This window comes from Phyllostomus discolor, chromosome X (assembly GCF_004126475.2).
Source record: "Phyllostomus discolor isolate MPI-MPIP mPhyDis1 chromosome X, mPhyDis1.pri.v3, whole genome shotgun sequence".
Classification (NCBI taxonomy): domain Eukaryota; kingdom Metazoa; phylum Chordata; class Mammalia; order Chiroptera; family Phyllostomidae; genus Phyllostomus; species Phyllostomus discolor.
Genome location: NC_050198.1, coordinates 18,243,447 through 18,259,917, shown reverse-complemented (window position 1 = coordinate 18,259,917; position 16,471 = coordinate 18,243,447). Strand labels below are relative to the sequence as shown.

At 38.2% G+C, this 16,471-nt stretch overlaps 1 protein-coding gene across 1 annotated transcript in view; it reads left to right on the top strand.

Moving 5' to 3' along the window:
- Positions 1–16,471, top strand: part of DMD (dystrophin) — a 1,951,120-nt gene that overhangs the window by 180,436 nt on the left and 1,754,213 nt on the right. The window contains exon 2 of the mRNA XM_036016633.1: positions 3,766–3,827. Within this exon, the coding sequence (XP_035872526.1) occupies positions 3,766–3,827 (62 nt within the window). The remainder of the gene's footprint in view (positions 1–3,765; positions 3,828–16,471) is intronic.

Here is a 16,471-nt window from a genome sequence, read left to right as displayed (position 1 = left end):
CATACATTGTCTTAAGAGATTAAATAGTCTCTATAGACTCTAACAATTTATAGGTGTATGTTTATGTATATCAAGTTTAGATTAGCTATGGATATATCATTGATCATGTTTAAAAGGATCAACTTTTAAGTAGTTTGAGAAATAACAATGGAAATGGATAGATCTAAATATATAAAATTATAAAAATATTAGCACAATAAAAATGAAGTAATAATTTTAGGACTGTATACATGTAACTGGTCCTTAACTGTTAAGGAGTTGAAATCACATTCAGCCCTTCAAAGGCAACTGCAAGGCTGATGTGGCCCCCAGTGAAAATGAGTTTGACACCCCTGGTTTAAACTGTCAACAAATGAGTCATCTAGCCTCATAAGGAAGGTTCAGTTTTTAATTCTAGATAAATCCATGCGGTTGTGTCTTTGGATTCATGACTCCCTGGGTTGTTCAAAATAGAGGCTCTGAATTCATACTTGTTTTGTACATATGTGAATATAAACAGCTTTTACGACTCTGATTATTTTATGGCATTCCATATTATCTATGCAATTACAATATAAACTGTATAAACTCAGCATGAAAAGCCATGAACTTCGATTCAAATAATCTATATCAGGTTCATCTCTGTCACCTCATAGCTTTATTCCTGCTGACCTTGTGTTCTTTTAACCTATAAAGTAGCAAATTACATGTGGCTTGAAATGATGTATGCAAAATGGTTTTGTGAACAATAAGGCACTACTCCACTCTTTATATTTTATCATAATAAAATGAGTTACACTAATAGTTGCCATGTTCAAGAAAAAGAAATGTTACTATAGCACAATAAAACATTAGTGAGTAATTTATTTTATTTGAAGTGTACTTTTCTTGGATTAAAAGCAGACGAGGTAAGAGATGACATCTAGCGAAGGTGTTTCTATGATCAAGTTCATTTCACACATAATGTCAAGGTTTTTCTCCTGCTTTCAAGGCCTATCTGGCACACTGCTTTTTCTATATTTATATATATATATATATATATATATATATATATATATATATATATTTTTTTCATTTATATATATAAATGAAAACAATAAAAGTATTGCCTTCCTACCTACTTTTCACTTAAAAGCATCTGGAACAAATCTTTCCAAATGTCCTCTTACTCAGCTTTTGGTGAAGATGGTTGCGTATGTTTTATTTATTTTTTTATTTCATCTTTATTGTATTTTCCCATTACCATTTAGTCCCCTTATACCCACCTCCCCTCAGCAATCCCCACACTGTTGTCCATGTCCAGGAGTCCTTTTCCCTTTTACCTCAGTCCCTCCACCTCCTAACTGCCCCCCGCCACTAGCTGTCATCCTGCTCTCCGTCTAGGAGTCTGTGTTTATTTTGCTTGTTAGTCCAGTTTGTCCATTAGATTCCACATATGAGTGAAATCATATGGTATTTGTCTTTCTCTGCCTGGCTTATTTCACTTAGCATAAGGTTCTCCAGGTCCATCCATATCATCGCAAAGGGTAAAACTGTCTTCTTTTTTTACAACCAAGTAGTATTCCATTGTGTAAATGTCCCATAGTTGTTTTATCCACTCGTCTACTAATGGACACTTGAGCCACTTCCACATCTTGGCAATTGTCAGTAATGCTGCTGTGAGCATAGGGGTGCTTTTCCTCTGGCCTGGCCCCTGTAGCTCAGTTGGTTAGGTGTCATCCCGTAAAATGAGAGGTTGCTGGTTCGCTTCCCAGTGAGGGCACAAACCAATTGAACAATGTTTTTCTCCCTCTCTGTCTCCCTCCCTTCCCCTCTCTCTAAGAATAAATAAATAAAATCTTTTTAAAAATAAAAATAAGTAAATACCTCTGAATGAGTGCTTTCAAATGACATTTACTCTCCCATGTCTGATAGATAGGGTATGCATGCACATGCAGGAAAGATTAAGTGGAATTGCAAGAAAGGTCATTATATTATTTATTTTGCAAATGCAACTCAACTCATGGAGAGCACAGTTTTAGTTAATTATATGTGTGTATATACACATACACACACAGCGTTGAGAAATAGATATACAGACTAGTCTTTCTACAGCAAGTCAGTGAAAATGGTTACATTTTGACCATTTGAAACATCCTGTTTATTCTTATTAGATCTGAGAACAATTATTATCTATTTTTATTTATTCACGGTTGTCAACAAAGGAAAGACTTCCATTGTGATTTATCTTATATTGTACAGACAGCACTGATATTTTACTATATACATACATAGCAGCTCATGGAAGTAACATTATTAAATAAGAAGAAAGCATTCTGTGATGCTGGCTAAAATTTTCTCATCCATGAAAAATAAATGTGTTGGGTTTATTTATCCACTGTTACCTCTTATATTGCTTAAGAGTATGTACTTATGGATTCATAATGTATATTAGCCCTGGCTGGTGTTGCTCAGTGGGTTGAGCGTGGGCTTGCGAACCAGAGTGGTCACTGGTTCGATTCCCGGTTGTGGTATGTGCCTCAGTTGCGGGCAGGGTTCCCGGTGGGAGGTGCGTGAGAGGCAGCCACAGAGTGATGTTTCTCTCTCTCTCCTTCTCCCTCCCTTCCCCTCTCTCTAAAAATAAACAAATCAAATCTTTAAAAAATAATGTGTTTGAAAGATAAAAGATAATCTTAGTGAATGGATACATTTGTCATGAGAACAGTAGTTCTTTATATCATCTGCTTTTAGGAAAAGCAATGGAGACTGAAAAATAATATGAGAGAAAATGTTTATTTTATCAGAGTATTTCAGTAAGATTTCTTTTGACCCACATAAATAAAATGTGAAATATCTCCATTTTAAATCTTTCAAAAATGTACTCAGTTATTGAACACTGACTAACATGATTACATTTACAATAATTCAAAGATAGGCTTTGGCTTCAAAAAAGCCATTTTAAGAAATCAAGATTAATGATTTTTCTGTCCATTTGACTCAATACTAATTTCTAATTTAGGAAAGAAAAGATAATTTTTGGAAGTATGAGTTGCGTGAAGCTGTTCCTTAATCATTTTCCCCACTAATCTCATGTTATAAGACGTCCTTGGGGATTTTTTCCCTTGAGTATTTATATGTAATCCGTGAAGAGTATCATTTGCATTTCAATTTGAAATTTCCTGACTTTTGGATGAAAAGAGGCACTAAAATTTTTGGAGTGGAAAGGTCCCCTTCCTTTAAAGCATTCATGAAGTTATTGAGCAAATATTTGCCAAAATGTTCGTCGGTCCAGACAGTGTGTTAATTTCAGGGATGCAAAGATAACCAAACCGCGCTGCCGATTAAGAAACCTCCGCTAGGATGGGAGTGGGCCCATGTTAGAGCATGCAGGCATTGCAAAGGAGGGAAAAGTCATTTCTACATGAATTAGGGGTGAGGGTTAAGAGGAAAGGCTCAGAAATAATTTTTCAGAACCTATGACAGACAGTAGGTTCTTCTGATTATACTATTTACTCACTATGGGGGAATAACTATTTCATTTATTTAGATGAGACTATTTTTTTCTGTAAAGCCTTTATATAACAGTTGAATGAGCATGGAATTGACCATATCAGTTATTTTTCATATTTCATTTTAGTTTTGATATCCAATATCAGCATCACTCATGTTTAGTTTTATTTATCAATGAATTTAATAATATATATAAAACAATACCAGTGTGTAATGAAGTTATTTTGATTATGAAGCATGAATGATATTCAAAATTGTTTCTGAGCACTCAGTCTTTTTTTTTATTTTCCATTGTAGATGAAAGAGAAGATGTTCAAAAGAAAACATTCACAAAATGGATAAATGCACAATTTTCTAAGGTAAGAATATTTTGTTACTTCTGTTTTTAAGATGCAATATAAGTTGGCTGAATATTCAAAATGAACTGTGTACCTATGTAATTGAAATGCCCATATTATTTTTTCAGTGTATCATTTTATATTAGCTATGCAAATCTGGGCATATTACGATGACTTTTAACTAATGAAGGAACAACAGAATATATGGTAAAGAGAAATTATTTAATTTGGCAACATGTACCTTTGGTTGTTCTTGATACGATATCAGTCATCAGAGGATTATTAACCGCAATCTTCCATCTAGTAGCTAGACCATGCCACAGATTAAAAGACGATATAAGGGATTTTTGTTGTTTTGAAATAATATATTTTGTCTTTCTCTGTCTTTACCAAGTTCAAGAAAAACTGATATAACTGCCTTGACTCTGGCCCAATCACTTAGAGCATGTGTCAAATAATTTCAGATGATAAGTTTATACTCTTTTGCTGCAGGCGTCAATCCATCCTCTTAATAATATTTCTTGATTTTACAATGGGAACTCACTCATGATCAATAGCGTGATGCTAGATAATTATATATGTATATAGAGTGAAATATTCTTACCTTGAAAATTAGCATTAAAAGTGCAGTATAAGGAGATTTATGTGAATTTCAAGGTGAGAAAGACTTGTATTTAAGTTTAATAATTCCAGATTTGGGCAGACCAAATGCTCTGTCAGTCAATTTCCTCATCTTTCCATCATGCATGTGTGTATACATACATACGGAGTGCCTCCCTGATAAATCAAATCCAGATAATGGGAATATAATGCTAATAAAATGTGGGCCCTATATTGAAGGCTTTAAGTGGTTATTTTGCATGCTATTGTGAGGATTAAGAGTCACTATATATAAAAATTCCTAGCACAATGCCTGCCACTCAATATACACGAATTACTCATGCATCTGTCTCATTTTGTGAAAGTCTTGATAATGGATCCAAAACAATGCACTGGAAGATGTGATCTAAATAATGGACTCTCTACTGTTACAAAAGGCTTTGGAGTATCATCCATGCTTTGTGGTATTTAACAGCAGACTATTGCCAGGTACCCTGTATTGACAAGAAATTAAGTTGCTGAATTTTAACTAATTGAATTCCATTTGTATTTACTTACTGAATTAATAATTCATTAACTGCTATCGCAGAGCTTTAAACAATAAGCCAAAAACGTATCTTTTTAAAATCTCAAGTTTTTTAACTCAAAAGGGTACAAACAGTGAAAAAGAATAAGTCATAATAATGTAAATGAACAAGAGTAAATGAAAAATAAACTCTGAAACATTTAAGATGGGAATTCACAATTCTCAGAATATTTACCAGATGGGTGTGTATGGTTTAATTTCCATATCTACTGTCCTCTTTAAAATTTTCTCATAATTAGGAATCTTGAAAGAGGCGATAGAGAGAAGCTTTCAAGGAAATATAGAGACAAATCAGCATTATAAAGAGATTTTTGAAATAATAAACATAACATGATACTCTGAATCTTAGAATTAAATCAATGAGTTACTTTAATAAGATGTGTAACCATGACCAAGACAAACCCAGTGTGAATTCTCATTCCAGAAATCGACATAGATCATCCCTCTCTATACACTGACCTTTTCAAGTGTCATTTACCACAATCCCTGTCCTAATACACAAACCTCAGTTAGATATCTTATCTTCTGTGGATACATTGTTGGCACTGCCTTAGAGCCATTTTTCCCAACCATTGTGAGTGCCTGTATTTTATTAGTAGTAGTATTTTTTTTATCGTCACCCGAGGACTTTTTTTTTCATTGCTTTTACAGAGAGAGAGGTAGGGAGAGAGAGAGAAACATCAATTGATAGCTTTCTCATATGTGCCCCGACTGGGGGTCAAACCCACAGCCTGGTTATGTGCCCTGCCCGGGAATCAAACCCACGACTTTTCAGTCTGCAGGACAGTGCTCCAGCCCACTGAGCCATCCCAGCCAGGACTGAGTGCCCATATTTCTTGAGTACCACATTCCTGAGTGCACTGGCTGCTTTTTCCCAAGTATCCCTCCCTCCAAATTCAACTCCCACTTATTTCATTTATTTTATAAATCTTCTAAGTAAACCAATTAAAATTAGATCAGGAAAGTTACCATTCTTTCAAATATAAAAGTTTCATATTTGGGCATAGCCAAGGTATCAGGAATATAAGTTAATGTTTATAATGACAGAGGAAAAATATTTAGAGATAATTTTTATGTGTGTGTGTGTGTTAATTTTTCATTTAGAGAACTTGAAACAATATATTTTCCATGTTGTCTGATTTTGTCTGGTCAAGACTTTAGGTACATCGCTAAATTATATTTACATACCTTTGAAGATAATGAAAATAAGAGATGGATTCCCTGAAGCCACTTGGTGATACCACGAGATGGACGTAACTGTGACGTGTCATTTGACACGTGCTTGTTGCATCCCTACATGGCATTCAGCAGAAATCTAGGCCTGTAGCAGACACAGAATTAGTTTAAGTTGTATCTCCTGAGCTCTCGGAACCTACATATTTAGAAGATGTTGGATAATTGTTGAACAGAATAGCACTGAGTGGGCTGTGGGTGGTCAGTACCAGGGAAACCTCTATGATTAAAACCCTACAGACCAAAAGATTCTAAAGCAGGGATCTTCAAGTATTTTCATCTCGTGGCACATGTAAACTAATTACTAAAATTCTGCAGCACACCAAAAAATATATCTTTTTTGCCACTCTGACAAAAGTAGATATAATTTTGATTCATTCATACCAGACAACTGTTATGTTGGCTGTTGCAATTTTTTTTTTATTTTGACCATCTAAGGGAAAAGAGGTCAGTGCCCCTGACTAAATAGGCAGGTATTGCATATTTTAAAAATTCTCAGCCCTGGCTGGCATAGCTCAGTGGATTGAGCGTGGGCTGCGAACCAAAGTGTCGCAGGTTCGATTCCCAGCCAGGGTACATGCCTGGGTTGCAGGCTATAACCCCCAGCAACCGCACATTGATGTTTCTCTCTCTCTCTCTCTCTCTCTCTCTCTCTATCTTCCTCCTTTCCCTCTCTAAAAATAAATAAATAAAATCTTCAAAAAAAAAATTCTCACGGCACACCAGTTGAAAATCGCTGCTCGGAAGGGAGGAACATCCAAGAGCAAGACATTCAGACTGAGAAAATGGGAACACACCGAAGGCAGGAATGTGTTTTCTTTGTAACCCCAATGATAATTACTAGAGACTCAATAAACACAATAAGTGTGTTCTGGTCAGTAGTACAGCTAATTAAATATACACCGAGTATAAGAAAAAAAAAAGAACATTTCTGAGTGGAAAAGAATGTGTTGAAAAAGACTCTAACAAGAGAGATGAAGCAATGAAAAATGATCGTCTGTCTATGGGGTAAATGAGACAAAAACAAGCACACACAGCAATGAAAATGAATCTGGGAAGTTAAAATTATTCATCAGTGAGGCATGCATACACATTTACATAGTATTTATAAAGTGCAGAGAGACAGCAAAGTAGTTCCTTGTTCTTTGGCAAAGCTACATAAGGGATATTTTAAGGGAAACACATGATTAAATATAGCCTTATCATTTTGTATCATTTGAAGCCAAATGTACCTTTGTAGTAAATCCAACTGCTTTTCCACTTTGCTGGTATCGCTTTAAAATAGGCCCTGTCTCTTTCTCAAAATAACTCTTCTATTAACCTTCAATGCTAAAATTTCTACTAGAGTGTGATTTATCACACCCGTTCTCTAAAGATAGGCAAACATTATTTACCTCCACATAAGCACAAAACCATTCCTAAGAAAGATTAATTCAAGGTAAATATTCTATCAACATAATTTGTAGATACTTCATAATTCTCGAAAGAATGTACCACAAATATAATTCATGTAATAAGATTCTTGTTCATTCATACAGGTTCATCCACATAAGCTTATTTAAGGCAAGTACACTTTTGAAATCGTGACCAAAAATAATTTTGTCATAAAGTTTGCTTGCTGTTTGTGTTAAAGAAAAAGCAATCTGTGGGGACAAATATTGACTTTACTATGAGAACCATTGAAAGATTTAAACCATCTCCCACTGAATTATGTGATAGTTATGGTCTTATACTGGATTTAGTAGTTATCTTTATTTCCATCCTCTCTCTATAGCCTATCAGGGGTGTCAAAGTCATTTCCACCGGGGGCCACATCAGCCTCATGGTTGCTTTCAAAGGGTCCAATGTAGAGCTCCTTGCCCCTAGTTAAGGAGCAGTTACATGTACACAGTCCGAAAGTTACATTCAGCCCTTTGAAGGCAGCCGTGAGGCTGATGTAGCCCCCGGTGAAAATGAGTTTGACATCCCTGCTCTATACTGTTTTCTGTGATTCTTCCAAAAGCAGTATACTTTATATTTGACTTAAATTAAGTGGAAATGTGTTATTGGTTTTGTCTAAGAACATCACAAGAGCCCCTGACATGATAATAAGTTTACGTGTTCATTGCCATGTCCATACATAAAAACCCAGGACTGGCCCTGGCTGGTGTGGCTCAGTGGGTTCGGTATCATCCCACAAACCAAAAGGTTGCCCATTCGATTGCCAGTTGGGGCACATGCCTGTGTTGTAGGCCAGGTCCCCATTTGGGGGCATGTGAGAGGTAACTGATCAATGTTTCCCTAGCACATCGATATTTCTCTCCTTCTTTTTCTCCCTCCTTTCCCCTCTCTGTAAACATAAATTTTAAAAATCTTTACCAAAAAAGCCAGGATTAACTCAAGATAACAATAACATGAGTTAATTGATATAACATATTGTTAGGTCAGAGTCACTCAAGAAACCAGACGGATGCAGCGAACCAAGAAGAGCAGGGTTTACTAGCGGGGAATAAGAGGGAAAGTAGAGCCAACCTAGGAAGGTTGGGGAGCCAAGCAAGGGAGGTTAAGAGCTCACTCAGTTGTTCTTACACAGGGTTTTTAAGCGCAAAAACCTGCAAAGGGTAGCTGGCTGGGGTGTCAGGGTCTGATTGGCTAGAGCTGGTTGCTGGGTGCCGTTCCTGCTGACCGTTGTTCCTGATACATCATGTCAGGCTCAAGTTAGAGCTGCATCCTGTGATGCCCGATAGGCGGACCCCGGACCCCACTCTCAGCCGGGCATCTGTCTGTCCTGGGTAGGGTCGGCAGGCAGTGTCCCAGGCACGCACTTTCCCAGGCTACAGTTTCCCACGGTACAGTTTTCCCGCCTGGTGATTTTCCATTCCTCCGCGGCCTGCCTAGGCCTGTCACATACCTTTTCCAAGAATTCATTATAATTTACCTTGTAGCCAGCATGATGAGCATGATATAAAGCAAATTAACACTAAAACTGTGAGGCAATAAATCGGGCTTCCTTACAGAGCTCTGTACCCTACAGCCTTAGGGAAAATCATCAGATCAACCCTTGAATTCATTTTGGAAAGAAAGGTAAACATAAAATTCTAATTATTCAAGTCTTGTTTTCCTTGTTTGTCCATGTGTACTTTGTGCGAAAACATACATTAATATTAAGAGTTTTACAAATAGGCATAAACATAAAATTTAGCCATTTTTGATGTTGCTTAATATATTTTCTGAATTGAAGGCATTATATATTTATGTAATTTTCCTCTGACGCCTGCTTCTTTCTTTCTTGAACTTGGTTTTGGCTGTCTTCTTTGGATGGAACAGGGAGAACAGAACATTTAATTGTTTTATAATCGTGCTACACTATGCCAATTTATGCCTTCAGTATGCACACACACTGAGTAAGCATGTAATGATTCAAGTTAATGGAATGATTTCATTATATGAAAGAAAGATCCTAGGACATGGGGTGAAACATTGTTTCAGTCAAGGGCATAATAATACGTATATGCTTTTCTTTTTTTTTAATATTTTATTTATTTATTTTTAGAAAGGGAAGGAGGGGGAGAGAGAGAGAGAAATATCAATGTGTGGTTGCTGGGGGTTATGGCCTGCAACCCAGGAATGTACCCTGGCTGGGAATCGAACCTGGGACACTTTCGCGCTCAATCCACTGAGCTACGCCAGCCAGGGCCTGTATATGCTTTTCTTCTGTGTCAATTCTAAATTAATAGATAGCTCACATATTTATATACAGGGGTTGGCAAAAGTGGGCTTACGGGATACAAATAAGTAATACTAGAATAAATAAATGCTATTGACGAATAAACTCTGTGTTTCGCGTACTCACAACTGTAAACGTACTCACCCCTTCGCGTATTACTACTATACAAGGGACCTGCTTTAACAGAAGTAAATGAGCACGCTATTGTGTCATGGAAGGCTCACCGGAGACGTAAACGGAGCACTGTATGCTCCTGGCTTCCTGTTTCTCACTTCTAATTGGTATCGGGAAGAATTAGATCACTAGAGAGGATAAAAGACAGCGAACCTCGTCTCTGGATGATGATCAGCAGCTCATACAAGGCTTGGGTAACACTTGAATCATTCAGTGTGATTGTTGTAGACCGATGAGTATTGCTACAGGAAATAATAGAAATGCCCATTTCAGAAATAGGGAAAACAGGGAACTTATTTGTCCTGTATGTCCTCATAGTAATAATGCTGTTGAGAGTTATATTTTTATGAGATGTCGCTCCAATGGCCTCGTGAGGTAAATATTTGAGATGAGCTACGAGAGCTTGCTCCAGGTAAATGGGAGAGATAAAGCTGGAAGCCAGCACACTGGACTCTAAAACCCATGCTATTTCTGTCTCTGTTACTGTCATGACTATGCCGCCTACCAAATGCTGCTTTTTTCTTGGGACACGTGTCACAAAACTGATAACTTTTATAAGTGGAGAGGGAATTTGAGGATATTAAAAACTTGCAAATAGAAGGTATTTAATGCTTGCAGTACAGATAGAGGCTTGAACCTACCTTTTAATGGTTAGTAACCCCACAACTCGACCGTTGTTGAGAAAGATTTTGAATCAAATGTTTCTGTGTGATTCCCAAAACAATAAATGTTAATACTGCTACGTGCTGCTAGGTTTTGGTGAGTGAAGTACTCTAGTTTTCAGGATCATCATGTAAATTATGTATATTTTATTTTAGTTTTTATTTCTACTTACTATACACAAATTATTGTGTGTTCAAGAAATGTTTAATTGAATTTGGGGGGGTGACATTGGATAATATAATTATACAGGTTTCAGGTGTACAATTCTATAACATAGCACCTGTATATTGCATTGTGTGTTCACCACCCCAGGTTAAGTCTCCCTCCATCACCATTTATCCCTCCTATACCCTCTCCTACCTGCCGACACCTCCCTTTCCCTCCCTTTCCCTTTGTGTTAAAGATGTAACACAACATGGTAATCACCGCACTGTCGTCTGTAAGTTGTCGTTGTTTTGGCAGAGGGTTTTTTGTTCTCTTTTTGCTTAATCCCTCCACCTTTTTCACACGTAGAGAACCAACTGACAGCTGTCAGAAGGTAGGGGTTTTGTGGGGCCGGATGAAAGAGAGAGATGTTAAATAGTTATTTAAATACTTGAATGAAAAATGCAAAGTATTGCTTTATTGACATGTGGTCTCCTGAAAATCCACACGAGATGTTCAAATGCCTTCTAGAACGATGTGTCTGGGTTTGCAAGCGAGATCATTCTGTTAATGGTTTAATCCACTGAGAACCATTCCCTGGAATGTCTTCCCGAATCTAATCTCTGCAAACTACCCAAGTAACAAAGGATGTCATTCAGTTAGTGAAAGGAAAATTGGATTGTGATAGGCCTCACCGTCCTCAATGAAAGACAGATAATTTCTTGTTTGTATTTCAGTCTTTCTTAAAAAACGCGTTATTCTTGGTCAACCCACTGTTACGGAGCTCTTAATAATTCTAGCTAGTTTTCGAAGTTCCATATGTTTTGCTTGTTAGACTACTATGTTCTGAAATATGAGAAAATTGGAATTGTTGATTACTATGCCTTCATAATATGGAGTAGTCTCAGTGGCAAGCTATTTAGCTGGCAAATGTAAATATTTACCAATTAGCATGATTGTTGTTAGAAAGAAAAATTCTCTGTAGATGATAGGCAAATGCATTAGTTATCTGATTTATTCTGTCTCTGGGCCCTATGTAACTCTCAAGCAAAACATATTAAACCCATTGACTTTAGGGATTTATTTTCATTTTGGGAAGAAGTGTTGGTATTCCGGTACCATGAGGTATATGGTTGCTGAAATAACCTTTCAACGTTTCACAAATATCTACTGAGTGACAATTCTGTGGCAGGTCTAGCATTGTACACTGATACGGGCATAATACGACGTGGTTTTTCCTCTCTGGGAGCTTATCATCTCACGGAGGAAACAGTTATATAACAAATAATTAAAAGAAAACATGACCTTTCATCAAAGTGCCATGGAAAGGAACATAGAAGGAAGCATGACTAAATACTTTGCAGAGGGGGGCAGCTTTTGAAAGGAGGGGCCACTTCAGATGAGGTTGTCCACGCAAAGACAATTTAAAGAGACATGAACGCAATGGGAATTGCACGTGGAAACATGGAGGGATTGAAGAAGGTCAGTCTTGCAGGTGGGGAGTGCCGAGGAGATCTGTCTGAGATCTCGGGCAGTGAGAGGGGGCACACCAGCTACATTGCTGTTGGGTGGGTGGGACCAACAATGAAATATTGCTTTAATCGTGTTACTGTTGAACTTCTGGCCAGAAAATATGAAGTTTCAAAACAATAGGCAGCGATGGAGTAATTAGACTACCCTATAACCACTAATCCTCCACGCAAAATTGATTCTGAAGCCTGCACTATACATTTAAGGAATAGACATGTGGATCTAAAATGAAAATGCCAAGTGGCTTACATTTTTTGGTAGAGTTGTTTGGTATCTCACATACTTGTCAGCACACTGCAGCAGGCTCAACTAGAGGAATTGTTAAACAGAAGGGTAGGACCCACAGCCAGTGTCTGATTTCGTGGTTCTAGGGAGACCCCAAGATTTATAGATCCAATCCAAGGTTGGATTTATAATAAGTTTCTAGTTGGAACATGTTTCTATTATTTATTTATTTTTCGAGAGCAGGGAAGGGAGGGAGAGAGAAACATCATTATGTGATTGCCTCTCAAGCGCTCCCTACTGGGGACCTGGCCCACAACCCAGGCAGGTTGCCCTGACTGGGAATCAAACCAGTGATCCTTTGGTTTACAGACCGGCGATCAATCCACTGAGCCACACCAGCCAGGGCTGTTTCTGTTATTAAAAGGACCTGCAATTATTATGTCAGGCAGTGAATACTATGAATATTCTGTCTGTGCTATAAGTCCCTATCCTTCATAATCAATCATTTATATATAAGGAAACATGCTTTGACAGACATACCCATAGTCTGCATTCACTAACATTATTTATTGAGCACCTATTACATGCCAGGTGTTCTAGGTTTTTGAACATGACAATAAAGAGTCATGTTGATGCTGCTGACCCAGGGTCAAGGCTTTGGGAACCACAGCCACAGAATGTCAGTGATTTAATCAGGCCTGTAGTAGGAAAGGTGTGAGAGAAACTCATCTAGGAATTTGGTGACCCCTCAATGAGGAATGGTCTTTCACATTTTCCAGCTCAGAATCACTATGCTTGATTAAAGTTGGGTTCCACCTTGGGTTATCTAGACTCCATAATACAACTGGGCTGGCAGTGAAAGATTTAAAACCTACCACTATATGGTTTTAGGTATCTATTATATGTCTTATCATGGTCTTAGGTTACAAGTCTTAAAAATATATATCTGACTGGAACAGAAATCTAAAATCTTCCTCACGTTTCCAGTGGATATACACTGTCTTTAAGTTTCTCTTTTGTTCATTAGTTTGCTTCTGCAGAAGAATTTCATTGTAGTAGCATTCTGAAGGCCTCCCTCTGTGCTCTGCTTAATGGGTTATGTTTTGGACCTTACCAAGGTTCCTTTGGCCTTCTAGAATTCCCTGTCACATTATGATCACGATAGGGAGCACACAAAGAGTTAAGGTCGCTTCAGACAGTAATCTGTTGACATAGGTTCAGCAGTAGAAGCCTCTCTTGTAACGCAGCTCTAGGCAGATTTTTAAAGTTCTTAGACCACAAAGCATAGAGTTTGGTTCTAAAAAGTCCTTCACTTAACCTTCTCCCACTTTAAGCCTTAATTTCACTATATCAATTCTATGTGCACGGAGAAGAAACAATAAAAGTAGACAAATGCTGATCAATAATAAGCAATCACTTTCGGTCTTGTGCAGATTCATGGCCCGCTGATCGATGGGGGCCTGCAGACCCCTTAATTAGAAATGTGACTGAAATCACCCCTTGGTTTCACGTTAGCTGGTATTTAGTAAGAACAAATGAAAATTACAGATGAGCATGCTCAATATTTCCTTCTTTGAGGTAGGTCGCCTGGTCCCCAGAAAACCCACTCTTCTCAACAACACACACAACCTATGGATGGTATTTTTTATAGGAAGTGGTCCTATTATTAAAGTTACCTGCAACTATCCTGTCAGAGGCTAAATACTTTGAATGTTATGTGTACACATTAAGTTTCTAATCTCCAGAAACAATCATGTATATTTAAGGAAATGTGCCGGGATAAAAATACACCTCAGGTCCACGTTCACTAACTTATTTATCGTGTACCTATTACTTGTCAGCTGCTCCAAGTTTTTGAATGTGGCAGCGAAGAGAAAACGTCCCTTTAAACATAGGGCCCTATGAAACGGATGAGCTAAACTAAGGGAGAGAACATGTAGCAAACTACATGACATTCTCTGTCTTTATCTGTCAACTTGTTGATTTACTTTCTCTGCAAGTAGAGTATAGAATTTCAGATAGTGATGGGTGCTAAGAGGAAATATAAAAACAAGGGAAGGGAAGAATACAAATAGGGTGTGTTGCTATTTTATATAGTAGATCCTGGGAAGACCTCTCTGAAGAGATGCCCTGGCTGGTGTGGCTCAGTCGATTGAGTGTCGGCCTGTGAACTGAAGGGTCGCTGGTTCGATTCCTGGCCAGGGCACAAGCCTGGGTTGTGAGCCATGTCCCTGGTCAGGGGCATATGAGAGGCAACCAATCAATGATTCTCTCACACATCAATGTTTTTCTTCCTCTCTTCCACTTTCCCTCTACATAAATAAAATCTAAAAAAAAAAATCTAAGAAAAGGAAAAGAAATCTGAAGAAAGGAAGAAAATGGATCATGCAGGTGTCTTGGAGAAGAAATTTCTGGGCAGGAGGAAGAACACATACAAAGGTCCTGAGGACGGCATGTATGTTCGGGGGACAACATGCTGGCTGGGGTGACTGGAACTGGTATGAACTTCCCGTGAAGTGGTATTAGGGAAACAAATCCGGTAGGGCCGTACTGACTGTGACAGAGCCTTTGGCTTCTCCATGTCGGCAGATTAGGAGATGGAGAGGTTTGAGCGGTAGCTGGAAGCAGTATAAATTACACTGTAGGATGTAAAGGTAAGAGAGAGGTGAGGGAGAGATCACGTAGTAATCCAAGGTGGGTGGGGGGTGGGGTGTATGGGTGTCTAGGACTAGCTTGGCAGCCATGGACCTGGAGAGAAATGGTCATACTTTGAATATATTTTGAAAGTAGAGAGAACAGGATGTGTTGATGGACTAGAGATGGAGACTGAGAAAATGGAGCAATCCATTTCAGCCTGGAAATAAGCAAGGATGGGAAGGGATGGCCGTTTCCTGGTATAAGTCTATCAAAGGAGAGGGTTTGGTGGGAAAGTACAGGTCAGTTTCACATGAGAAGTCATGAAACAAATTTTAGTTTTCGCATGTTTGCACGGGAAGAAGTTTTTAGTTTCAGCTCCTGAAATTAACCTCAAGGCTAAAAATCCATCTAAATCTTTAGGGGGAAAAAATGAAAATTATAAAGTACTTCTGTTACTGATTGTGTGTGTGAATGTGTGTGTCTATCAATCACATTTGTATCAGTGTTAACTTGGTCTTTGCCTCTCCTATGATCTAGGGTGGGTGGCCATACATCAGTGGGCATGGGCTTGATTTACTATAACTTCCTTCTTCATAGTAATCACTATATAGGGCCAATGTTAACAGCATTGTAAGTATTGTTTACATACATTTTATGTCTATCCACTGAGCTCCTTGAGGGTCCAAACCTTGGCTCAATCATGACTGTGTACGTAGCCTATGGTATATGCCCTGGTGTACATATATTATTGAATGAGTGGAATGAAGGGAAATAGGGAAGAAACAGAGAAGGAACCTGCAAACAAAGTCATTCACATTGGCCATTATCTCAGTCCTTTCTTCTGTCATCACTTTCTCTTTCATCTGCTTTCATGTCCTCAAACATCACCCCCACCCAGGGCCTAACACTGGGCTTGAACCTCAGGAAGCCCCCAGGAAATGATTGTTGAGTATACAACTTCCAAATGATTTCTCGCAGTGATTTGTAACACTGCGTTCGAGATCCCACATTTCCTTGAACCTATCCACCAAGTCATGGCAAAGTCTGGATAGGCCAGGATGCTATACCCGGACATGACTTGGTTGGATAGATGGAAACAACAAGCTTTGGTTAATGACTGGGAAAGGGGGACAAGGAATGAATCTGATGGGAGCAAGGGACTGTCGT